This window comes from Sylvia atricapilla, chromosome 3 (genome assembly GCF_009819655.1).
Source record: "Sylvia atricapilla isolate bSylAtr1 chromosome 3, bSylAtr1.pri, whole genome shotgun sequence".
Lineage (NCBI taxonomy): Eukaryota > Metazoa > Chordata > Aves > Passeriformes > Sylviidae > Sylvia > Sylvia atricapilla.
In genome coordinates, this window is record NC_089142.1 from 56,908,990 (window position 1) to 56,935,702 (window position 26,713).

The 26,713-nt window shown below is 38.6% G+C and overlaps 1 protein-coding gene across 3 annotated transcripts; it reads left to right on the forward strand.

The window, feature by feature from the left end:
• Positions 1-25,585, forward strand: WTAP (WT1 associated protein). 3 transcript variants are annotated; one of them, XR_010743225.1, is made up of 8 exons: positions 1-232; positions 4,283-4,320; positions 4,404-4,459; positions 9,088-9,146; positions 10,860-10,987; positions 17,495-17,673; positions 17,884-18,228; positions 22,409-22,559. XR_010743225.1 is itself a non-coding variant. In XM_066315449.1 (8 exons), exons 2-8 carry the CDS (start codon positions 4,291-4,293, stop codon positions 24,941-24,943), a joined length of 1,191 nt encoding a protein of 396 aa, XP_066171546.1. In that variant the 5' UTR covers positions 9-232; positions 4,283-4,290; the 3' UTR covers positions 24,944-25,585. The 3 variants fall into 3 exon arrangements, 2 of the variants coding, with proteins under 2 accessions (XP_066171546.1, XP_066171547.1); XM_066315449.1 differs by lacking the exon at positions 17,884-18,228 and adding an exon at positions 24,360-25,585 and having other exon boundaries at positions 9-232; positions 22,409-22,563; XM_066315450.1 differs by lacking the exons at positions 1-232; positions 17,884-18,228 and adding exons at positions 686-1,214; positions 24,360-25,585 and having other exon boundaries at positions 22,409-22,563.
• The last annotated feature ends 1,128 nt before the right edge of the window (positions 25,586-26,713 follow it).

The following is a 26,713-nucleotide window of genomic DNA, read 5'->3' on the forward strand; positions in this document are numbered from 1 at the left end:
TTTTGTAGCGCAGAGAACCCGCAAATAAAGAGCGGGCGGGAGCGGCGCGCGGGGGAGCTCGGGCGGGGGGAAGCGGCGGTCCCGGCCGTGGAGCTGCTGGTTGTGGTGGTGGCGACGGCGGCGACGCCCGCGTTGCTGCTGGTGGCGTTTCGTCCCCGCTCAATGTGAGGAGGAGCGCGGCCCAGGCAAGCGGCGTGCGAGGGGCGCGGGGCCTCCGCGCCGCGGGCGGGAGGTGAGTGGCCGTGCGAGCGCTCTGCTCCGGCGGGACGGACGGACGGACAGACAGACAGGGCAGGCCGCGGTCCCGGGGCGCTGAACCCCAGCGGCGCCTCCATCCCTCACCTCGGGCGCGGGGGGGAGGAGCGGAAGCACTTAGAGCCATTTTGTTCGAGGCCCCGAAGCCCGGCCTGGCTGCGCGGCCGGGATCGTCCTCCCCTTGCCTTGGGCTGCCGCCGCGGCCCCGGCTGCGGGAGCCGCGTTTGTGGCTTACCCTGTGGGAGCGGAGCGAGGCGGCGGGGCGGCCGCAGCAGCTGGGTCTGTCACACAGCTGCGGCCCGCGGGGGGGCGGGACCCCCGCGGCTGCTGAGGCGAGTGTGAGGGCTGGCCAGCTACGGGGCTACTGTGGAGCTTTGTAATGTAGAAAGGCTCCTTAGTACGAGCTGTTGGGGAAGGCCACAGAGATGATTTGAGGTCTGCGATATTTCGGTTGTGAGGAGAGACTGCGTGAGTTGGGCCTGTTTACTGTAGAAAAGAGCAGTTTGAGAGAGACTCTCACCAGTACATACAATTATCCTAAAGGCGAGTGCTGTCTTAAAAGGAATGGTGCCAGACTCTCTTCAGTAGTACTCAGCGACAGGACGAGGGTCAGTGGCCATAAACTAAAATACAAGAAGTTTCCTCAGCATGAGGAGGCGCTTACGTTGAGGGCGGCAGAGCACTGGAGCAGGCTGCGGTGGTGGTGCATTCCCCTTAACTCCTTTCCGGGCTGCAGTGTGATCTGAGAAATTTTTGAACAATCTCAGGTACGCTCATTCGGGATAGCTGCCCTGGGAAGTCACGGAGTCTCCCGCTCTGGAGACATTCAGAACCCACCTGGACACGGTCCTGTGTCACCTGCTCTAGGTGACCCTGCCTTGGTGGGGACGGGGGCAGGAGCAGTTTTGGACTGTGTAATCCCCGGAGGTGCCTTCCAGCCCTAACGATCCTGTGATTCTGTAAATTATATGTTTGTATATATGTATCTGCACACATACGTGCTTTAGGCGCTTGGAGCCCATACTGGGGTTTTCCCTATAGAATTCTTTCTTCAGTTATTAAAATAATTCTCAGTTTAGGTATAACAAGTAAAGCTTCCTACCTGATTCAGTCGCTTTTATTCATTGAGGTTTTTAAAACCTGTGTTTTATAAATATTGTAGGAAAAGGTGTGTGGGCTTCTACCAGAGTTACTAAAATTAAAGTGTGCTTTCCCCATTTCATGTCTCTTAATTAAAACTGCTGTAGAAGCCTAAAATACTGAGTTTTCCTAAAAATTCTTTTAATGCCTGTGACAACGTTATTCTAAGTATGGAGTGTGGTTTTATGTTGCTTGTTGCCAGGAGCAGATATGGAGCAGGAGTGCTGTGTGGCAGCCAGTGTTTCTGCAAAAGCATGAAAGTGCTTAGTTAGGATAGTACAGTTAAGCTGTTTATAATATAAATCACAAAATACAATCGTGTTAATTCCAGTCAGTTATGCAGGAATGTTGTTTACATTGATTCTTTTTATTGTAGAAAGTGACACTTCATCATGTTCTTGCAAGGTATTTCTGATATGGGTAGGAGAGAGATGATCTCTTTCAGAGGAGAGCTGGGTGGTAAGAAGCATCTCTTGATGGACACTGCATGAAAAGTTGATGTATTAGATTCAAAGAATGAACATTTCACTTGCAGTTCTTGTCTGGGGCGTACGGATTGGCCTCTTCATTAATATAAAACTCAGGCGAATCACTGTGACAGTTGCTGTAGCCAGGCTGGTGCTGCTGATATTCCTGAGGAACATGGAGCACAACGAGAGCAGTATACAGCAGTAGTAAATGTTTAAGCTTTGCTAAGTTACTCCAGGTTCTCAGAAAGCTGTTGCAGGGCAATAGCAGGGTGAAATTCATACGTGTGGAAAGAGCACTAAGTGTTTATTTGTAGATATTATCAGCCTAACTTTTCCAGAATAACCTACAGAATATTTTTAGCTAGTATGTTTTTATTTTTTAGTGTGTGGTCCTATCATGGCAAGTAATAATAGGTGGCAGTAAGTCAGTAATTTCTGTAATGCAGTGGCCCGTAACTTCAGTCTTTTATGCTCTTGTCTTGAAAGCAAGAGGTAGTTTGTAAACGGTGATGTGCTGGGTGTAGAGGTTAGAGTAGCCTGGTCTGGTGCTGGAATTCTGTGTGAGGTCTGGAGATGCAAGGTTGACAACCTTTGATTTCTTGTAGTCGTGATTGTGACAGCAGTCATGTTTGTAATTGCCTCTGTGCTGCAGCAGGGGTTACAAGGCAGGTCTTTGGGGTGAAATTCACCTTTTTTTGGTATTTATGTGCTTCTGGTATTTTTGAGGAACACACACATAATTACTTGACATGTGTTCACCATTAAGTCAGTGTTAGCTGTAGTTGTGCGCAACATCTGAAAAGCATATTTCTCTCTGTCAGGAACTAAACACTAGCTGGGATCTCTAAGACTACTTCCAAACTCAAAAGGAGTTAAAAATTCTAAAAATCTTTGGAAAAAATTACAGTGGGAAAGGTAGGCATCCTAAATACAGGGGTCACAAGCATTCCTTCTGTAATCTCGAGCTGGGCACTGGCAATTTGTGTCAATAGGTTCTTATGCTTGTAAGGTTTGTTTTTGTTAAAACAGTCTCAAATAAGGAGCTGCTTGCAGAAGTTCAAGCAAAATGCTTGAGTAACTTCTCGTGAGTGGGAGGGAAAAGCGGGTGGGAGTGGAGGAGACCTCTTAGTTTAGGGAAGCACTTAAGTGCCTGTCTGTTCCTAAGCCTAGCAACAGGCAGCTGCCATTCATTAGTGAGATGCTTCTACTGAATGTTTTATTTCTGTGGGTTCTAATGTCAGTATTTGTTATAGGAAGGGAGGGTGAGTGTTGGTTATTTCGTTTGTTGTTAACCAGGACTTGGTTACTGTGTAGTTGTCAGTGGTGTCAATTAATGCAGGTTGAAAAGGCTCTGATTCATAGGAATGTATTTGCTTGTCTTACTGACTAACAGTTTTAGAATTTGGAGAAGTTAAATTGGTTCATTGAGTGTCATTGTGAAAAATACTGAGGTAATCCATAAAAACCGCTGAGAATATCTACTCCTTAAGAGCATTGTCTTTAAAGCTAAGTAAGTGCTCACAACCAAGGAGTTGGGACATCCTTTCCCTGGTACATGTGCAGTAGCAGCTTTACAAGCTTGTCAACTCTTAATATTATATGCAACTTTTCCACTGGAAAGCATACTGCAAAGGTGCATGGCACTAGGAAACCTTGGATTTGTTGTTACTTGAATGCCTGTAAGATTTAGGAACTCAGTATTTTTACATAATTATAGTTGTAGAAAATACTATGTATTACTCTTTTGAGATAAGGAGAGATGTCCTGTAACTCAGGGCAGTGTGAATATTTAACCTAGCAAAATGCAGTCCTCTATGCTCTGTATGCACTAGAGGAATTTGGTTTGATGGCCTGTCTAAGCCATTTATTTTGCATCTTGCCTTTCCTGAAAATATTCACATGGGTTTTAAAATAACAGTGCTTCCTGTTTATTAGACTCTTAAGAGAATAAGTGCTTGCAAGAACATGTTGTAATGTTCACAAATGATTCTCTTTTATTCCAAAGAGGAGGAGCAGTAGTGTGAATTGCCTTCCTCAGACCCTGATTATAAGTCACCTTGTAAAATACAATGTTATGTAGATGCAGACACATACTGAATGTCAGGTTAATACAGATTTGGGTGGTTTTGATCAGTTAAATAGGAAGAATTGATTTCTGATTGCTTTTTAGACATAAATAGAAAATTTGAGGTAACTTTTAGAAAAAATGCAATTGACTATATCCGGATTACAGGAGCAAACATGTCATAATGTTGTTCTGTACTTTGGTGCTGCATTGTGTGGATCCAATATTTTGGTGTTGTAATATTGCGAACTAAAACAATTGAGGTGAGAAGTACAAGTTTCTGACTTGTTCAGTGTTCTGTTTACACCAGAAACTGCACTAAATAAAACTCCTGTTTTCCTTCTCCCTTCAGCATTCACAATGACGAATGAAGAACCTCTCCCAAAGAAGGTATGTGTAAAATTACTTGGGACTTCACCCTTCCAGGTCATCAGGACAGCTCAATAAGTTATGCTTTTCTTTTTGCTTCCTAGGTTCGCCTTAGTGAAGCAGATTTTAAGGTTTTGCCTAGAGATGAGCTTATCCTAAGGTAACGTAAAAAGTGTTTTTTCCATCTCAACATTTTGGTGAACTTCCATTGGAAGATGTGTGAATTTACTCTTCTATTGTCTTTTAGCAGCCTTGTTCAGAAAAAGAGTTTTATTTGTTTCACGATGCATCTCTTCTGTAAAGTTCTCTTCTGTTTAGAACTGTAAAGTTCTAAAGTTCTGTTTGTTAGTTTGGGAGGGAACATTTTTTCCCAAGAGGCAAAATCCTTAATAGTATTTTTTTAAAATTGAGTACGAGTAGTTTTTTTCTTCACTTGTAACTATCAAAGATACGATTGCTTACATTCCTTCATAGATAGCAAGTTATTTTAAACATCAGGAAAATGTCAACTCTTTACTTCTCCAGTACTTTTTACACTTTGAGTCCATGCAGTTGTCTTCTCAGCATGCTCAGATATTAACAGAAAAATATTAAAATTAAGTTTTCATTGCCTAGAACTTTGATAAGGAAGAACCTGGTCATCCTTTTCACTTTTTAGAAAGCTTAAGTGTCACCAGAGAAACAATTATTGAAAATCCTGTTGCACAGACCACCTGCTTAAAAAAGCCACCACGAGCTACTTGTCTCCATATGCCTGAATTTCCTGATTTGTAAACCAGGAGCTTCCCAAACTAACCTGTGGGTTAGTTTGATGCTCTGTGGGGCATCTGTTTATCTGCTGGAGTAGTCGCTGCATTTTGGTAAACGTTAGTTCTTGGCTTTCTATATACTGAGTTATTAGCATTATGAGGGTCTCAAGGTAAATTTTGCTGTTTCATAGAACAAAGACTAAATTGTGTAGAAACATGGAGTTACATATGCAACACTTAGTGTACACGGTGATCAGCTCCCCTCCCTTCTGGGTAAACTATCCTGCCAGATACCTTGGGGGTGAGTTCTTTCCAGGGAGTAAACACAGTCTGGCTTCATATGTTTAAAACTGGTTTATGTCTGCCTCTGAGCATCCAGTCTTCTGGGCTGTAAAGAAAAATGTATTTAAACAGCAAGAAAAAGTCCTTCTTTCATAAGAGGTTTTGGTCTTGTGATCCTTTTTATAGAAATTTCTGTACTCAAGATTCTCTTGCAGTAGTAAACTCTTAACTTTCCTAAGCTGTGCCCTTACTTCCTGTGATAAAATTCATGTGAAAATACCAAAGCATGGATCCTGTACCACTTGCTTTCTGACTGATAGTGTGAAAACAAAATGAGGCTGTCAGTTGTAATCAGTTCTGTAACTTGCAATAATTAGTTGCCACCGTAGAAGAGATGAAGTTCCAGCACACATTCAGGAGAGAATGTGATGGAATACATACAAGGAGGTAAAGTATGTCAGCAGCTCACCTATGTTAACAAAGAGGCAGAAGGAGTTTGCTAATGACAGCTGTATTGCTATTGAACCCTCATCTTAGTGTGTAGAAAAACTAACATGCTCTCAAAAAGGACACATGATGGATTTAAGGAGAATGACTGTTCAATATACCCAGAAATGGAAATTTAAATTCTGTTTTGGTCATGTCCATTTTATTAGTTTGCGTTGATCAGTCTTTCAAACACTTTTTTTGTATTGGGGCAAATTATGGAATTCTAGTAAGTTCACCTCTAATTGGGATTTCACATAAAATTAGCAGTTATTTCACTGACTGCTGGATTCATTTGTAGGCTAGAATAAAATATTATTATTACGCATATATTTTAATTAATGTAATTTCTGTTACTTTAAGACCTAGAAAAACGTGTTGACCTTTAGATTGTCTTTAAGATTTGGAATGTATTTTTTTGGTCTGTGCTTTGGTGAGGCAAATGCTTTTTGACACAGACATGAGTAATCACCTTTTAGTCTTGTAGGTAATAAGTCACCATTGCTTTACAGTTGCAGTGATGAAATACATATCTAGAATTTTTTTTTTTAAGTGAGCTGCTTTGCTATGAGTCCCAGTTTTACTGTTCTTTTCCATGAAGGTTTGCTCATCTTTACTTTAGTTGACTAAACATGAGCAGGACCAACACAGAGCCTTTAGATCTGACCTTGAATTTCTTCTTGTCTCATGACTTATTGCTGTGGGCTCAGCTTAAACTTTCCCCTCTTTAATGCAGTAGTTACTTAGCTTGACTGTAGGAGCTGCTGAGAGAGAGCCAGGAACATGGACTTCATGGATCATAGCTAAAAATCTAATCAGTATTGCCTTGATCATTTAGCTGAGTGGTTAGCTGGTAAAAGACTGAAGCACTGCAATATACACAAGCATTTCTGAGGAAGTACAGTGCTTTTACTAAACCTCAGTCAACAGGGACTTGGAGCCTGTCATTTTTGGAATGGCCTGGGTGCAGTGTGTGTCTTAACCCCTAACTGCTTATTGTTTACTGTTAACCCCAAAGTTCAGCATAAAAAGTAGGTGCTTCAAGAAGAAGTATTGAGGACTTCATAGCTTCAAATTGCCTCTATAAAGTCTGCTTAATATGTTTAGAGAATGAAGGAAATTAAATAACTGGCATAATGCTGCTCAGTTACCTTCCAGTTCTTATGAAACTCTTAAGTGATCCCTTGAATACAGAACAGATTCAGGAGAGTGCTCACAGTTCTCCTGTCTCTGTTTTTGAATACCTTTCCAAGCTCTTCAGGTTATTAATTTTGAACCATCAGATTGTGGACATAAACTACCATATTGAGTGGAAAGCAAAATAATGGGAGAAAAAAATCTGGCTTTTGGCCTTTGTCATTCTGCCCCCACTCAGACTGACTGATGAATGACCTTAGTCTGCTGCAGGTGTGCTGGAAGGCATAGTCTGGGGCAAGGACATCAAGGATCTGGCTATGTTCCCTCCCAAGGTCTTGCCCATTCCGGGTTTACTGGTGAGGTGGGAATGTTGGAAATCATGCCTTGATAGTGTGTGAGCACTTCCTAGCAGTGGCTGAAGCACTGCTGGGTTACCAACACCAGTCAGCTGTGAGTGCCAAGCACAACACTGTGAGGGTTCTGTCTCAGCCAGACTCAACACAAGTTGCATGAACTGTAAGAGTATTCACCAGGTTTTTGACAAAATGCCCCATCTGAATAGTTTGGTTTTCCAGACGTATGGGTAGGCACAGGACTTGAAATCCATGACATGGCCCAGTGCCATCTAGGTTTTCTTTTCTGGGAGTTAGGTTCTTGCCTAAATCCTAGCAGTTTTTGAGAGATTACTTTAGAGGTATTATCTGTGACATTCTTGGTGACTGTAGGCTTCATGGATTGTTTGTGGGTGGTTATTTGGGGGGTTCTTTTCCTTTTTTTTTCAGGTAGTGGTCTAGCATGTCTACTTAACTTGTGTTTCATGTCCTCGTTTCACTTGCTCTGTATATTGTTCCTGTTAGGGAGGCATGGAGATGTCATGACTTGGATAGAGGGACTGGGTTTGGGCTGTTAGGTGTAACTTAAAAGTCAAGTAGTCCTGCGTATTTGAAGACCAACTCTTTATTGTGTGTTATTTTTTAGTGTAAAATTAGGTTCTTTCTTTCTAGATGGGTTCAGTAGACCCTTTGAATTTTACTTCTGGGAGATAAAAATCTCCTGAGCTAACACAGAATTTTTAATGGTCAAATGATGAAACTTGTTAGAGCAGAGAGATTAGTTTAACGGTTAAGTATGAATACTAGTGCTCACTTTTACAGAACTTTGGGAGTTTGTTTATGCTGTTGCCATGTTCAGCTGAAGAGATGTAAAAATTTGTTATTGCTTGAAGGAAAAGATCTGCTTCCTTTTCTCAGTGATGTGGTCTTGCTTGCTGTTACAGATCTCTGGTGCTTTTTAGATTCTTTAAAGTACTATTTGAGTTCATTAAATAGTCCAGATTGCCTAGAGGTAGATTTTACAGTTTCGGTTAAAGTAGTGGTGCGGGTTAGAGTTAAAATGGAACAGTTGTGATGAATCTGGCATAAAATACATGTCAGGGAGAGGAGGGAACAGACAGCTTCTTCTATCGTGAGGAGCACACATAGTTAGGTGCAGAGTGCTTAAAAATCCCAAAACACCATGCTGTGAACTTACTTCATAAAGCATTTTTTGCTAAACTTTACAGCAGACGTTATTTTCTACTTATCTGATGGTTTGTATAAAATGCAGTGCTGTTTTTATGTAATGCTTTTTGACTGCGGATGAATTGCCTAAATAACATGTTTTCAAAGAGTGAGTAAACTGTTTGGCTTATGGATGATTAATACAAGCAAAGAATGTTTTTAACCTGAATGAGCCAATTCAATTGCTTAACCTAGACTGCCATTTCTAGTGTTATAGCACACTTGGTTGTCCTGCTCACTTGGTCACATACTTCATGTTCTATTTATATGGCAGTTTCTGTTACAGAATTTTGAGTTGCTCTGCTATGAGAATAAGGTGTATATAGGGTCCTTTACAAAGATGACCAAAGAAGTAGTGTTTGATCCTGCAGTTTGTCTGAAATACTGATTTTTTTTTTTTATGTCAGTTTTATGCACAGCTACCATACCAGAATTGTCTTTTGTGCAGTTTTGTAATTCCCTCTTGACATTTTCTGATTATGGGATCAGTGTGAGCTCTGAAAGCTTAGGAATGAGATGCCTTGATTTCATAAACAGAGCTTCAGAAAATTGTTTTCTCTTTTTATCTGCAACAGGTGGAAACAATATGAAGCGTACGTGCAAGCTCTGGAGGGCAAGTACACAGACCTTAACTGTAAGTCAGCTGTGTTTCAAAATGGTCCAAATTGTTGGGATGTGTAAAGCAGAGTGATCAAGTAATATGTGTGCTGTCTAACAGGGCTAGAGATAAGAGAGAATAATCTGTTGTGTCAGTTACTTGTCAGGAAAACGGCCCATTTTTCCTACTGTAGGTTTTCAGCCTCTCCCAGCTTTCTTACCAACTTCTTTTTCAGTTGCAAATTTATCCCACCATCTAAAAAGTCTTGGTTTTGCATCTATAGGACCCAGACTGCTGGGCAGGGGAAAGGTTCAAAGCATAACCCCATAAATAAGCGTACTTTCAGAACTTTACTATTAGAAAATGAAACTTTATCTACTGAAATACTCCAGGAATGTCTGTGCTTGTGATAGTCTTTCAGGATTGTAAAACTGGGAGGAAAAATAATGTTTAGAAGTAAATGTCTAAAATGAGTCCCCAAGGATTATTTGATTTGATTAGGCAAATTTGATTGTCATTCTTATGTGGTCATTAAAACTTGATCTTTTGGAAGATAATATGGGGAAAACAGCCTACTCTGAAATGAGAGAATATGAATCCATTCTGAGAGTGACTAAACAGCCCATCCTAAGTCACTTTTAAAAGTTATGTTGGCAGCTAGAGTTGGTATATATCCTGTTTTCCACTCATCTTTCCAGTCTTAATACTTAAAGATGCAGTACCACTGTGTTTAAAGGGCGTTTTTCTGTCAGTCCAAAGAGATATCCTCTCTTTTGCTGTTGTTACACCCTTGTTCTGCTGTCTCATAATGTTTTGGGTTTTGGAGAGACTAAAATACAGCAAATGGAAACAGGTGATTCCATTCATGTCTCAAACTGTATAAACATAAATAAATTGTTTCAGCATTCCTGATTTCTTGATTTTGGAAACAGTACAGGCTGTAGTACAAGTTTCAGTATTAATGAATTATCTGCAAAGATGTATTTAGAAATCATTGTCCTGAAGCAATTTGTGATGTTCAGGTTATATTTACAGCTGATTATTCTCAAGAATTAAAAAAAAAAAAAATCTAAATTATTCAAATTATTGTTTTGCATGTGACAAGTAGCAAAGTGAATGTGTACAGTTGTTATTGGGTTGCTTGCATGTGTTCTTGCTTCAGTAATTTGGAAATGTGCTGCCTTCTCTCATATTTCATATATAGATTTTCATAAATATCTGTGGAGCACAGTTCTGGTTGTGACAGAATGTTCTCAAATGTCTTACTGTTTGCTTATGGAGTGTTGAGACCAGTTTGAGCATTGGCTATAAACAGAACTGTTTTACAGACTGCAGATAGGTTTTTGTAAGAGTGCAGACTTCTCTCCTCTGCCACCCTGGCCTCAGCTTTCCTTACATATACCTGTGCAGTTCCAGCCCTCCAAGTTTCAGACTGCAGGTTGTAGTAATAGTTGGTTAAGAAGCAGCTTAGAAGTGATTTCCTATATAAACATGGAAATAACGTCAAAATTTTAGTGAGTGTTAAAGAAGGACCAAGAATATGGATTTAAAGCCACCTGTTGTCAAGCTTTTCTAATACGTAATGATATTTTGGTTTTTGTTTATGCTGGTTATAAACATGACAGCAAAAAGTGTAACTGTTTGACTTCTGTTTATGAATTTGGTTTTAAATTCTTTTAGCTATGTTTAAAAAACTTCCTATGAGGGGGTACTATAAAACATGCTTTCTCTGTGTTGTGCTTGTGGTAGCTAATGATGTCACGGGGCTGAGAGAGTCTGAAGAGAAGCTGAAACAGCAACAGCAAGAGTCTGCCCGAAGAGAGAATATTCTGGTGATGAGGCTGGCAACTAAGGAGCAGGAGATGCAAGAGTGTACTGTAAGTATTTAGAAAGGATAAGTGTGTTGAGACTTGCAGCAGTATCAGCTGTTGAGCCAGTACCTATGTGCTATGTGTTTTGTGTGTCTACACCATCACATTTTCTTTAAAGGCATGGCAGGGTACTTTAGCTTTCATTGAACTAGTAAAGATCATGTCTTAAAAGTTTGGGGATTTTTTAATACTAGTTATTTTTGTTGATTTTCAGCAGCAGTTGTGATTGGAAAGACGTCAAGTGAATTCTTGCATGCGCCAAATGCTCTCTTCTAGCATTTATCCACAGTTCATATCTACAAAAAAGTTACTTCTGAGTATCATTAGAGTCAGGAACAAATAAAAATGTAATTATATGATTGAGTTTATATGGTTTCATCTAGGAGGTCTTAGGTTGATACTTGCTTTGCCTTTGGATAACAAGGTATTTGTAAGCTTTTGTCTGTTTGGCTGGAGAGGTGAAGTTGCTACTGACTTGTTCAAAGTTCTTTTGAAATTTGGCAGATCTGCTTAATTTCTAGTGTTCCGAATACATGTTTTGTTGATCTTTTTCTCTCTTCCTTATTTCTGGCCATTTTCTGTGACTTTTACATCTGTGTTTAGTTTTGGTTTCTTGGAAACTATCTCATTTTGGATTACCTTCTTAACATGATTTTCATTCTGCTTGAGTCTGGCGGTTTCTGAGAGGATTGTAAAAAGCTTATTGCTAGTTTCAGTAATATACTCTTCAGAGATCCTCTTACGAAAAATAAAAGCTGTGTGCAAAACTTGTAACCGGTGTTGTAGCTTTCCTTTGCTTTTTAAGTCTTCCTTTCTTTTTTGCCCGAAGCTTTTCAGAGCTGTAAGGTATAGGGAAGTAGTGTGACTGAACTCTGTACACAGTATTTGCACTGATCTTAAGACCATAAGATCACTTTAGTTCACAGAAAATAGTGTTATAAACAGGAAGACAATAAAGGGGAGTAAGCTTACTTTGCAGTGGAAAAAAATAAAGCTCAGAATCACTGCGGTTGGAAGAGATTTGCAGTTTCTAGTCCAGCCTGCCTGTTCACAGCAGGGTCAGTTGGACCAGGTTACTCAGGACTGTGCACTATTGGCTTTGAAGCATCTCCTAAAATGGAGACTCCAAAGCTCTTTGGTGACCTGTGCCAGTGTTTAACCACTGACACAGCAGAATATGTTTTCTTATATTTAAGTGGAACTTCCCTGTGTTTGTTTGTGCCCATCACATTCTATGCTTTCAGTGGGCACCACCTGCTTTGCTTTCTTTACTCCCATCAGGTATTTGTGCACATTGGTAACATCCCCTGAGCCTTCTCCTCTCCAGACTGAGCAGCCCTAACACCCTGAGCTTCTGCTTGTGTGTCACATGCTGCAGCCCCTTAATCAGCCTCACAGCCCTTCACTGGCCTCCTCCTGGTATGTGTGTGCCTCTGTGGTACTGGGGTGTCCCTGTCTGCCCCCAGTAGCCCAGATGTCTCCTCAGTGCCAAGAGATAGGAGGGGTCACTCAGCTGGTTGGCAGCACTCCTGCTAATGCAGCCCAGGATGCCAGTGAAGATCTCTTCTGCTACTGTACTGCAGCACTTCCCTAGTTGTAAGGCTACTGGACTGGTCCTGCTCCACTTGGAAAGTTTTTCTGATAAATTCTGCGATCTGGAACAGCAGTAATAACAGGGTTTTTGTTCTTTTGAACTTAGAAGTATCTAGTTAAAGCAATAAATAAAAATAAATAAAAAAATACTAATTTTTTACACCAAAACCAAATTTGTGTGTACTGTATTTGCCTTTCTTCCTCCCTTGAAGTTATAAACTTCAAGTATTTAAAGCTTTGAATTTGACAGTATCATGAAGACTATAGGGGTTTTTGACTGCACTTTGTTAGATGTTTATAACTGCATAATCTTTCCAGAACATCTGTTAAGAAAAATCTCTTCTGAAGAGCTTTTATTTTCAGTGTACTTTAAAAAATAAAAAAGAGTGGGTAACAACTTACCAAAAGGAAACAAAAAATAGTCATATGCCCACACACTCCGGTGGCTTTTATTTCTCTGGCTTTTGACTAAAGTATAACACCAGGGATGTAATCTCCATAGTATATGGAGGTAGGAAGATGCATCCTTAAAGAAGAGGTGTAAAATGAATACACTGGAGGTATATAATGGAGGCATTGTCACCTTTAGGTATTTTCAAGTTTAAAAACATGGTTTAAAGGTCTGAAGGATTTGGCTTTGTACTACTAGAGAGTATGTTTTCTACTACAGTAACAGTAGAAATATATATCATGTTGGATAAGATGCAAAGCTAAGCTACAGGTTGCTAAATAATTTAATAAACTATCCATCATTGATGTTATTTGATGTGCCTGATTTTAATCCATAAAATATTTTTTCATATTTTTATTATAGTTAACAGTTTTTTTAGAATCCACACTTATATGTTAAATATACCAGTAACAATTATATGTTTGCTTATTATATAAGCCTTCAGTCACATTTTGATTAGAAAGACTGAGCATCTGTGGTGTCGTTTCCTGAAAACTACAGATGTCTTTTTTTTGGACATTTTATTCTTACAGGCTTACTGCTTTCAAAGTTAAAGGGTTAAAAACTTCATACTATGGTCAGCTGCTAGTAGTTGGCAAAGACTGAGTTTTCTGATTACTTGTGTAGAACACCTTGCTTACTAAAGTACACTGGCTCTGTTTTAAAATAAGGTGTGATGAACTGTATTTTGGTGTTTTAATTTTCACCCTTGTTAGAAATAGTAGCTTTTTAGTGTTTTTTTTTTTCAGCTTATGAAAGGCACCAGTTGTCATCTTGAAAGTGTAGGTGTGCATGTCAGAGTAGCAGTAGCAGTAGAATCATTGCCCTTATTCTGTGTAAGTGCTGTTTTTAAGGAAACAGGGCAGGAGGGGAGTGCATAGCTCCATCCTCTCTAGAGCTCTGTGCTGAGTCTAGCGGGAGAATATATGGATTTCTTCAGAGCCAGCAGCTCTGTAAACCCTGTGACAGGTGCTGCAGAGTTACTCTGTGGTTTTAGGGTGACTAAGGGCTACCTTGAAGTTCGGATGTTGAACATCTTTTGTGCCCTGTTGTCAGCAGTGGCCTCAAGCTGCCTTCCCCCAGCAAGAACAAGCCCCTAGAAGAGGTTGCTGCTCTTAGGGAAGTGTGGGGAAGGTATTTGGTATGGTTTCTACATAAAGCTTTATTTCTGGCCGAGGTGGTGGTAAAGTTAATGCTACTTCAGGGAAAAGCCTTACCCTCCTTCCAGGCTACTGCACAGTTACTGAGAGTCAGTAAGTGGGTAGATATTTGGAAACATTTGCTGCTCAAATATGTTTTTATGGAACAGATAACAATGAGTGGAACTTTCTGTGGGTGCAATTGGACTGTAGCACTAGATAGTCATTACTCTTGTGGTCTAGGTTCCAGCTCTGTTGTGTTTTTTTCTCTTCTTAGTTGTGCTCTTTATTCCTTCCTCCTCCTTGTAAGAAGGATATACAGTTGATCTGACTTAAGATTGCTTACACTTTGTTTCAGGCACCTGTGATCTGTTTTGTAAATTCTTCATGTTTAGAAAGTCTGTTCTTTGTAGCTATCTTTGGATAATTTCAGCTGAAAGCATGCAGCTGTTTCCAAGGATGTGAGAACTAGGGGGATTTAAAATGTTATTTTCTTGTCTTCAACAAAAATATAAAAATCCACATAAACAAAACCTCACCCAGCCTGATGTCTTCTGAATAGACTGCTTTCAGGGCTCTCCTGCCTTGGGTTGGACCAGAGAGAAAGCTGATAGCAAGACTCTTACTCTGTGAAAATTACTTCTGCTTGTTCATCTGATGGGCTTTTGAAGAATACCAGCTAGTGTGTGCTTTCCTGTTTGGGAATATGAACAGTCCATAGGCATTTCAGGTATTATAGTGGGCATTCCCTGGAGTCTGGCATTGAACATGACTATTGCTGTATGTTCAGCTGTAGTTGAAGTTGCTCCTGACTGCAGGCAAACTCTCCTGCTCCCTAACCCTTACCACCTGGAATATCAGTGGGAGCTGACTCATACCAGAAAGTGATTAGAGGGAGCAAGAATTGTGAGGTTTGAACTGGCTAAGCAGGAAGACAAACTTAATTAGGAAATCGGCAGAAAAGCGAAGATATTTGGACTTGCTTTGGGAGCAACTCATACTGTGAGGAGATTGCTGGGTCTTCATGGATGAAAAGTCTTGACAGATGACAACTCTGAAGTTAACAACTGGAGAAGGCCCTTGTGGAGGGACTGAGAAAATTTGAGATGGAAAAAGTGGAGGAAAAGAATGTTTTTTTAAATTTGGGGAGAGAATGAGCAAGGGTTGTTTAGCTTAAGTAAGTTTTTTCTACATGACTGCTTTAGAAAGGATGCTTGAGCTGGTCCTGTGCAGGTGCCATCTGCTGGAGAGACCCCGCTGAGGCTGGCAGCTGGCATTGCACAGCATTGGCTGCATCCTCTGGAGTGCTCAAGTGTATTTCTGGCGTGACTGCGGAGCAGTGGCAGCAGTTCTGTGTGCTAGTAGTGATCCAAGGAATCTGTTACAGTTTTTAGAGTTACAGTGGAAGAGGGAGGAATCTGGGCCTTGGTAGGACAAAGAACATGGCCCTTCTTTTTCCAGCCCCCCCCTCACACTTATTGATGCCTCTTTAAAAATGGATTAGGAACAGTGTTGCTGTATTGTGATTATATTTCTGAATTATGTTGCCAGTGAAGTTTTCCGTTTCATTGTCACTAGCTCTAGCCATCACAAAGCATTGGCAGGTTGTTGAAATACTTCAGTAGCAGAAGAATCAAAAAATCGAATGGATAGAAAACGTTCATCAATAACAATGAACAAATTTGATCTTTATTCAGTGGGCAATATATTGTGCATTCAGTGAGGGAAAGGACCTGAGAGGTAAAATTCCATCCAAGAAATATTAGCATAACCTTCATCTGAACTTCCTGTTTCTAGGTAATGTTTGTATATGGGTTCTTAAGTGCTTTATTTGTTGAAAATATTTATATGCAGTGCTTTATTTCCTTTATATTTATTTCTGGATTCATAGAACTTTGCTTAAAATTTTAAGTATGATGATTTCGGTTTTTTTTAAGTAGCTACATATTTTTATTGTTATATCAAATTAATGTGTCAAAGGAAATACTTCCGTTATTCCAATACCTTTGAAACTATTTACTTGAAATAAAATCCAAGATTTTTTGCTACTTAACAATATATAAATTAAAACATGTTATACTCAATTTAGAAGTGACTGAGGTTGCTACTGCACATTGAAGTTGTATAGGACTTCTGTATGTCCTCTTCACCACTGCTGTGTAAAGACCCTGTAAGAGTAACTGCATGTACAGGGATGTGGTTAAGCTGTCAATGCTGCTCCCTGTGCTGTGCGTCCCAAGGAAAGGAGAGGGTGCAGGGAGACTCTTTGTCTTAAGGGTTTGTCAGTGAAACTCTCTTGCTCTCAAGTCTGATTGCAAGACTGCCTGCACAGGAGGCCAACTGTCTTGACTTCCAGTTAATGTCTTTTAACATTGTGTGGTTTTGTTCACGTCTCGCTGATGTAGAAATGTGTGTGATACAGGAAGCATAATTAATTGAATTCAAGAATCAACACATTCTGTGTAGGCTGATGTGTTATCAGTGGTTAGCAGGGTTCTAAACACATACTTCTAGTACAATTTAAGATATGTCTGTTGTGATGGGATTAAAATTGAAGAAACTTTGGAAGTTAATCCTATTTATTTACATTCATGTTTTGAATTATAAATACTGTATTTAAATGAAAACCTCTTAGTTATTACTTCAGAAATTTTGACTATTGCAAACTATGCTCTAAACATATAAAATTGCAGCTCCTTTGGCTTGTGGTTTTTGCAAGAGAATAAAATCCAGCCAAAATCTGTTCTAATTGCTATTAGTATTTCTAGATAATTTTGTTTAAAAATACACAATCTTGCATTATCAGTGACTATTGCAGTTGCAAAAAAACTTCAGATAGTTCTAAAAGGTAATTTTTATTATTTGCTTGTAAATATTTCATGTCAAATTTAGCTGTAATGTTCCTTAATAACTTCCACTGAACTTAAGTAGGAATCAACTGTCTATTTTAAGCAGATAATTCTTTCCCTATGCTCCTTGTTCTCCAGAAGAAGTGCAGGCAGATCCAAAAGAAAGGGAGCATTCTGGTGCTCCAGATACTGCTCTGACAAATGTGAATTGACATACAGGAAGCAATCTGGGGTCTGGAAGGAAATCTGCCATGAAAGGTTAGGCATGGCAGATGCTTACGATGGGGGCTTGGGTGAGCAGGAGCATAGACAAGGGTGCAAGGTGTGCACAAGTGATTTTTACCCTGCATTTTTCAGATTACAGTGTGAAAGAGGGCAAGGTACCTTGATGTTAACTTTGGAGTAACTATTTGTATTGAAATTACTTAAACTTTTTTTTAATATTGTATGAATAACAGTCTTTTTTTCTTATTTTATGCAGAATCAGATTCAGTACCTCAAGCAAGTCCAGCAGCCTAGTGTTGCCCAACTGCGATCAACAATGGTGGACCCAGCCATCAACTTGTTTTTCCTAAAAATGAAAGGTGAACTGGAACAGACTAAAGACAAACTGGAACAAGCCCAAAATGAACTGAGTGCCTGGAAATTTACGCCTGATAGGTAAACAAAACAAATACTCCCCAGTCAAGACTTCCCTGACAGTCCCACTACGAGAATGCTATGGTGGGACAGCCAAGTACTCGTTTCCACACCAAGACTCAGACGTTTTGAGGCAAAAGCCACATTCTTATACTGTCCAGCTTGTAATGCTTAATGTAAAACTTACCAGATGAACCTTGTGTTTCAGCTTTTTTCTCCCCTTTGCTTCAGAGGCCTGACAGCGTCGGACTATTCTGAAGAAATGGCCATCTTCGAAAAAAATCTTTTCTAGAACATGTAGACGTTTGCAAAATTGTTCTATTTGAAGAAAATAGAGGGAGAAACAGAAGTCTTAAGTCTGTGGCACACTGTGTCTACAGACAGTTTGGAGGAGAGAGAACCTAGAGATTATAAATCATGAATTGAACATGTAAAATTCCCGTAAAATGTAGAACTGGAATATGCTTCGCTCTTAACCTTGAGCCTAGTGACTTAGAGACACTGTAAGTCAGTTTTGCCAATAAGACTGTGGACTTCCTGCTTGTTCACTGAACTGCTGGGTCAAAACTCGATGAGGTGAATTTTGCATTAAAGAGTTTACTTGCTAACCAGTTTTGAATAGCCACGAGAGTGCTATTTGATATCACAACAGTGGTAGTGTACACATATGACTGTTTAGCCTTTGGGCTTTCTAGCGCTTGATGCAGCTTTTAAGTCACTGTTGCTAAATAATGAACTGTTTTCTGGATGGTTGGTAATACTGTGGACGCCTCAAAATTAGGACTGTACAAAAATGTACGTTCCATCTAAATGCAGGTTTAAAATTGTTTATAGCAGTATATCTTTGATCACAACTAGCATGTATAAGAAAAACTGGTTGTGATAAGAATTTGACTGCATGTTTTCATGCAGAAATGAGAATTTTTCCATCTTCATACTAAGAACTGATCTCAAATGCTCAATACAGAAGGCACATGATGGCAACTGTCTTCAGTGTTGGTGGGGTGTTTTTATTCCGTTGTACACCTGGGGTTTTTTTGTATTGTGCTTTTCTATAAAATGTGCCTTGAAATAGTTGTAATCCATAGTTCAAGGAACGCTTCTGGTTATACTGATGTATCGTGAAACTCCTGGGATGAACGAGAATTGAACAGGTTGTTATTTCTGAATTGTCTCGTTCGCTGAAAACAAAGTCAGTATTTTAACAAACCAAAAATAATTTAAATGCATGCATTTTTGTTGGTGGATTCAGTGAAGGAGGTTTTGCTATTCTATTGATGCCTCTGTTCTGTTGTCCCAAGTTACTTGTAAGAGTAGTGATCTGGGACAGTTGGGAGTGCACATCTGAGGTCTGTAAAGCAAAATGTAGATTTGGTGTAGCATTTATGTGTTTGTTTTTTTTCCAGTAGCAAATAGATTTCTATTTAGTAATCTGAGGTTTTTATTTTTCAAAACAGTTGGGCAATGTTTTATGACTCAGTTTAAAAAATTAATTTTTAAATTAAAGAAAGACCTTCAGCTGTCACAGAAGGCGATGTATTCTAACTGTTTTGGTGACTTTTATTAAGATGCCATTACATAATTTTGACTTGGAAGTATCTTTAACTGTTTGTGCTTCAGATGGTTAATACGGGATCAAAGAGTAGTATACTTAATGCAGGTTTATTTTTTTTTTGCATGAGTAATGACTTAACAGCAAAAGAAAAAATCCACAGAAAATTTTTACCTTTTTAAAAGTGATACATCTGGAATGATTTTGCTATAGCAGTATCTTAAGATTTTATTGATCTAGCATCAAAACAGAGGTAAGACTTACATTAATAAATTGTTGATGTGTTACCAAGGCATTTGTAAAGCACACTATAATGTGTTGAAACAGATTCCATGCAGATTGCTTGTTTCTAACTTGGTTCAGAAAATTATTTAAAACGTTTAGATACCGGTTGGTTGTTTTCTGAAGTCCTAAGGCTCTCAGTGTGTGAGTACAACCAAGGAGAGATGGGTAACTTGCCACTTCCTTTCAAACCCAAGTGTCAAAAGAAAATGTTATTTCTGTAGCTGTGACATACCCTAATTTGCATCATACAGTTTTAAGTTGGTGGTGTGAATGTGCATAATTCATACATGCAGTGGCTGGATTTCCTGGTAAATAATTGAGGCTTTGTTAACTGGGTCAAGACTTTACTGGTTTTTATTTCTTGAAAGGTGAAGAAATAGCCTCATGTAAAATATTTGTAGGGTTTTTTCATTCTCTTTGCATCTTGCCCCCTCCCCCCCCACTTCCTTAATTGCTTTAATTGTCCATCCTTGTATACGACTACTTACTTCATGGCATCTGGCCTACTTTTTGAAAGAGGCAATGGCCCTATTCAGATCCTAAACTGATGTTCTTGGGGTGGATAACATGTTACCTGCCGCCCTAAGCAGAGTTAGTTCTGGACCTTAATGTAGGCTGTGCAGCATAAACATTGCTGATGTCTGGAAGGGGAAATAAAAGGGCTTGTAATCAAAGGAATGGCTATGCTAAGCCATTTTAACCATCATTAAGCAGAGTATAAACTTGGAATAAAAATTAGTTGAAATGTCATTTTGCAGTAAGCCTAGTACAACAAACTTTAGTCTACTGAAATTTAACCACTTATATTCTTACAGGTTTTATTGCATGTATGTCCAAGAGGATTTGTGAAAACAATGCTGAACTTAGTTTTACAGTTCATAGGAATTTTTTAATAGTTACTGAATTTAATGTTCCTGAATGTGTTGTCTTTTTTGTAACTTGCAAAATTATTCTCTACTAGTTCAGAACATCTGGAAAAAATTTGATGGGAAGAAATAGCATTATAGGTAACTATGCAAATTTCTATACAGGTAATAAATATTTTACATTTTGGCAGGAGTTAACCTGAAGATATTAATGGGATTCTAAATTTGTCCCAATTCCAAGGTAACTGGTACTTGCTGATTCTGCCGTTGATGTTGGTTTGTGAAGAGAAAAGCATTAAATGACTTAAGCATTGTGAACATTTTCTACTTGTAGTGATGATGAATACAGTAACAGGAATTTGCAAATGGCTAAAAATCACGTCTGCCTAATAACTTTTGGGATCTGTCACATTGGTTATCTCCAAAGTGGTCCTGCTTTGCACAGAATGAACATCTCTAAGGAAACTTGCATCTTAAATGTGCGACTTGGACTGTATTAGGTCGGCACAATTTAAACTTCAAGGACCTGGCATTGGACATCACATCAAGAAAGAAAACAGGCTGCTGCCTTTAGCAGATTTTCAGGCCTCCAGGACTTTACCCAGCCAGATTCCTTCTGGAGCAGCCCATCTGAAAGATTTGGGAAAGTCAGTTGAAAAATGTTAAATGGGGCAGAGTTGGCAGAAAACTTAAAAGTTGTCTTAAGGCTGGAGTGCTCAGAAGGTAGTTGATAAGGAAATTGCTGTTTTAAATTTTTCTGGTTGAGTATTTTGGTTGCAGGAGAGAACTGTGGCTGTGATTGTAGCAGACATTTCCTGTTCTATTTTTTTAATCCTCAATTTCTTTTCAGTTTTTGTAACTTGTTTAAAAGCATACAAAAAAATTAAATGACCATCTTGGTCTTGAAAAGTAATGCAAGTCTTGCTATTGAATTCACAATAAAACTGTGGAAGTTTGGGGGTTTTGGCAGAGCTTACACTTGGTGTAGAAAAGAGGACAGCTTCATTATGGTGCTGAGCCTATTAAAAGGAGAACTGTTTGGCAATGCTATCCTGGCAGACTACGAGTCCTAAAGGACTTTAATTTTTTTTTTCCTTTCATTGAGTCAGCTGTATTGCCTATATATTAATTTGCATACTACTTCCTATAATGCTTTACAATGAGATTTTTATCAAAAAGATTAAAGATGTGTAATGTTACCAATTTAGCAAAGAAAATCTTGTCAGTTCCTACCTGTTTCACATTTCTTTCAGAAACTGAATGTCATAATGATCATTACTTACAATCTGCATCTGTCATTTTAAAGGAAGCAGATAATACTCACCATCCTTGATGTCCTTCCAATGTTCAGCTACATTTTTATTCCTCTTCACCATACAAGATGTACGTAAGAAATGCTGACCATAGAAATCATGAAGCAGATTGTGCATGTGACTGTCAAACATATAAGTTGAGTTGAAAAATAGATATCCCATTTTTTAAACAAGAGTACCTGGACAGCACTTAAATGAATGTTTAAACTTCTTAAAGTAAAATGGTTGTTCAGTATGAAAAATGAACATGAGATTTATTCTTTTCCTTCAAGTAACTTTTTTTTTCACCCAAATTCAGTTATTAAATTTCATTAGTACAACAGATGGGGAGTGATTTTGCTTATAATTTGCTTTTGTAGTTTCTGTGCAGTCCTTGATCTTTTGAATTGCAAAACACATCTTTAATCAAATATTTAACTCTGTTAAGAATTGGCACATGCAAGATTGTGCATACTGATAATCCAGATGTTGGTATCAAAAAAATACAATATGCTTATTCATATTTTCAGTAATAAAACTTGCCTTCCACTTTGTGGGACAGCGACAGAAGATCAACTGCCGTTGGAACAGCATGTGGTAACTATAGGGAGACTTTCTGCTATGACAATTATGTTGAGGCATAATGTTCCTTGAATTGTGACATGCAGAAATTGCATCTCCTTTTTGTCTGTAATTGTGATTGAGGAAGATGACTGAAGGTTTTATATTCATTTTGTGATAGATGGCTCTTTCCTTTGCAGCCAAACAGGGAAAAAGTTAATGGCGAAGTGTCGAATGCTTATCCAGGAGAATCAAGAGCTTGGAAGGCAGCTGTCCCAAGGACGTATTGCACAGCTTGAGGCAGAATTGGCTTTACAGAAGAAATATAGTGAGGAGCTTAAAAGCAGTCAGGATGGTAAGGGATTTTTTAACAAAAATAGAAGTTGCCTTGCACTTCTCCAAGTTTAATTCTCTGATGATACATATAATACAAAACCATCTGTGCTAAAATGAGAGGGCAGTATTGAGTAAAATATGACAATAGTAAGTATTAAGTGGTAGTCTTAGTTAAAAACAAACAAAATCCTTAACTTTGGGGGAACTGGTGGGATTTGCAGCTCCAGTAATGCAGTGTTTGAAATCGAGATTTTTGTACTGTAAGTCTTGCTGTTTAATAGGGAATGTTTAGACTGCACACATTACTGGTGAATTGGCAAGATGGAAGCTGTTAACATTATATAAAGCCTAGGCATGCACTGAGAACAGAAAGCTTCTTTTTAACTCTGATTAATTTGGAATTTATTTTAAAAAAATCATCAACTTTCCAACAAGGCCTAATAATGTGAAAAGCTGATTTTTTTTTCATTTGGTAATTCAGAGGAATGAGAATATCATGTTTATAGTCTAAATTTTGCAACACTGTTACTCTAAATTGAAATGATCTAATACTCTGACCTCTTGCGTAATTTAAATGAAGGGGAAAATGCAAGTTTTAAAGTTTTCAGTCTCAAATTCTGTGTAGTGTCAGTGGCTCTTCACAGAATGTTAAATTAGGTTATCTGAAGTTTGGGGATATAACCTATCTAGACATTACATAGACCAGAATATCTTTTTGTTTTACGTCTGAAGGTTGTAGGATACCAGAAACTTGATATGGCATCACACCTAAGTCTGAGATGTCCTGCATTTTTAAGGATAGATCTTCCCCCAATCATATTTTCATCTCTTTAAGAAAGTAGCAGTATAAGATAACTAGAACTCTTGAGGTAAATGATTGTATAATGTCATTTTGTTCAAATACAAACTACTGTTTTGATAATGCACTTCAACAAAATTAAAGCAAGTGTAGACATCCTTTAAAGACTACTATACTCAAAAGCAGCAATCTCCAGCATTGAGTTGCTTCTTCCCCATAGATTAATCAAGATGATGATATTCCTGCAATAACAGTTTTCCTGATGATTGTTTTCTGTAGCAGCAAGAATGCCTTTTTTTTTTTTTTACAATATTAAGCAGTTTGCATTTTATTTCCTCTGTCATACTGATGGTGCAGTTGAATTGAAGACTGAGTCAGTGTTTCTTACACTGTTTTGCGATCAAGTTTGTTTTGTTCCAGAATGTAGTACTAATTGTAAAAACCTTTCCTGATACATAAATATTAAAACATCCCGTGAAATTAGTTAACACTGTTGTTGATAAGAAGGTCTTTTTGTGTCCTCTCTTGAAGGATTTAAAGGATTAAACACAGTAAGAATTGGAACTCCCTTGAAATAGGATGAAAAAATAATACTTTGGGCTACTGAATAGGGTTTTGCAGTAACTCAGATCTCTTACATATGGATATGGTTCATGGTCACTTTTACAGTATTTCTGCCAGGGATTTATATTTGAGTAAAAGAAGGATCTACTTGCAAAATATTAGTTATTGTAATTGAGCTTTTTTCTGAGTATCTTCCTTTCTTGCCCAGAAATTAAATTTTTCTCACCTGTTTTCAATAGCAGTATAGAAAGTAGGGTAGATACCACAGTTGTTAAGCATTTGCTCCTTCAAAGGCAGAGTATCAAAACCAGTGCATACCTGATGGCCGAGAAATAGTTCATTGAAAAAATTTAGCATAAAATATTGAGTTACCGGATTTTAATTTATTGTCTGAGATTCAAGCTATATATGGGCTATTAAGTGTTTGCAACAAATGTGTTTTCTCTACATAGAGTTGAATGACTTCATCATCCAGCTTGATGAGGAGGTAGAGGGTATGCAGAGCACCATTCTAGTTCTTCAGCAGCAGTTGAAGGAGACCCGGCAGCAGTTGGCACAGTACCAGCAGCAGCAGTCGCAGGCCTCCAACCCAGGTAGCAGCAGGACTCCATCCTCTGAGCCCACAGAGCAGGGTGAGGCTGTGGGCAAAGACTGCAGCCGCCTGGCAAACGGACCAAGCAATGGCAGCTCCTCCCACCAGCGGACGTCTGGGCCTGGATTTTATAGGGAGGGTAGCAGCACGGAAGATGACTTCCCGGCTTCTCCAGGCAATGGTAATAAGCTGTCCAACCACTCTGAAGATAGAACTGGTAGAGGAAGTGGTAGCTACATAAACCAGCTCAGTACTGGGTATGAAAGTGTAGACTCTCCCACTGGCAGTGAAAACTCTCTCACTCACCACTCAAATGACACAGACTCCAATCATGATCCTCAAGAGGAGAAAACAGTGAGCATGAAAGGTAACAGAACTGTGGGTTCTCGTCATGTCCAGAATGGTTTGGACTCCAGTGTAAATGTGCAGGGTTCAGTTTTGTAACATTTTTCTGCAAAATTTTTATACAGTGTCATTGAAATTGGGAGAGGATACTGTCCAGAAGCCGTTTAAATTAGTGCATACTTGTCACAATTTTGCCTTTTTGTGGGTTTCTTTTTGCTTCAATACCTCTGCCACTTTGGAAATTTTAACAGTTAATTACGTTGAATGTTGCTAAAAGGACGTTTGTGTAGCTCAAGTTATTTTTATATGAGTTAATGTGAAGTTGAAATGGAAATTATTTCCATAAAGTATAACATAAATGATGTCTGTACAAATCTGTGTATATCTAGAACCTGTGCTGTGTAAGGGCATTCTTACTCATACTGTTATACTTAACACCACCTTCAAGATTTGTCATAATAGCTGTGGGTTTATGACTGCCAAGTTTGCCCAGTACAGTAGTTTTATCACTAAAAAGATGGACTTACTGAAGGAGTCCTGTAGTAGTTTCAGTGTTAATTACAGTTTTTCCCACCATACATCTGTGCATTTTCTCCTTAGGTGACCGAATGTTTATGGATTGTGTGCATAGTTACTCAGTTTTTAAGAACTGTTGTATCCTGTTGATGCATATTGCTCTGTGACTCCAATATTATCTTACCTGTACTGACCAAACCTAAATAAAAACTTTTAATAATGTAATTTCCTCATTGTTCTGCATTGGCTTACATGGCTTGTTTGTATGCGGTGTATTTATAGTCCTTGCTTTTGAAATGAGTTTGTGTCTGTGTCAATCCTGTCTGATACAGCCTGTGCCAAATACATGAAGTTGTAGGTGTGTACCAGTACTAATTTCAGGACATCCCTGACCATGCTTGCCACACAGGTTTTGTCCTTATTTGGCAGGAAAACGGTGGGAGGGGGGAGGTGGAAAGGAGAAGTTAATAAAAACAAAACCTTAGAGTTTGAACCTGGTTTTATTAATGATCACCAAAAAACCCCAAAAACTTGAAGTACCTAACAGGTAAATGCACAAATTAAACTAAAAACCATGAAGAAATTAGCAATTTAACCTTTTTAACCAGATAACTTCATTTTTAAATGCCTGCCTGAGCATACTGATTGCTTGGCAAGTGCAGAGAATTAAAGAATTCTCTTTAATTAAAGAGGAAGAATTAATTATCTTTAATTAAACATACTTCTACTGCTCAGTAGCAATGAGCTATTAATTTCACAATTTGGATTTCTGGTGTTTATTTTCTATCTACTAGTTTATAGCTGGTAGTACATGAACAAGATGAAAAAGCACTGTTCAAAGGTGCAAGATAAAAGTACTTAGTTGTGTACTTTATGGTGGACTGAAGTCCAGTTCCAACATTTTTCTACTTGTGAGTCTTGTAATTATCAGATGACTAATAAAATTAATGCATATATAGCTACTAAAATGAAAAGAAAAAAGTTAACTGCTTTGCAATTCACTTTGGAAACAGACTTGTTGAAAGCAGTATTTCTTAAAAGTTCTACAGCACACTTAACAGTTACAGTAAATTCTTAACATTATAGAAGGACTTCTGTAGTAGCAGTTTTAAGTGGCATAAATTAGTGTCTGCAGTAGTATTGTCCAAGACAAATGGATGTAATGAAATTGCTCCCATCTATGCTTGTCTGTATTAAATGCTAGTCCATGGCTTGCACGACTATTTTAATTTCATAGGGTTTGCATCAATGTTCTAAAATCAGTATTGGTCACTAGAAGTATAAATTCCATTGGTGATTCCTTGTTGCTTTTTGAATGTTGCTTCAAGCCTGATAGCTTGAAAAATAGCAGTT

Coding starts and splice junctions, on each gene's coding strand:
- WTAP (XM_066315449.1), top strand. CDS start 4,291: ATGACGAATGAAGAACCTCTCCCAAAGAAG. Junction 9,147..10,859: donor CAAGTACACAGACCTTAACT/GTAAGTCAGCTG, acceptor TGCTTGTGGTAG/CTAATGATGTCACGGGGCTG. Junction 17,674..22,408: donor TGGAAATTTACGCCTGATAG/GTAAACAAAACA, acceptor TTTCCTTTGCAG/CCAAACAGGGAAAAAGTTAA.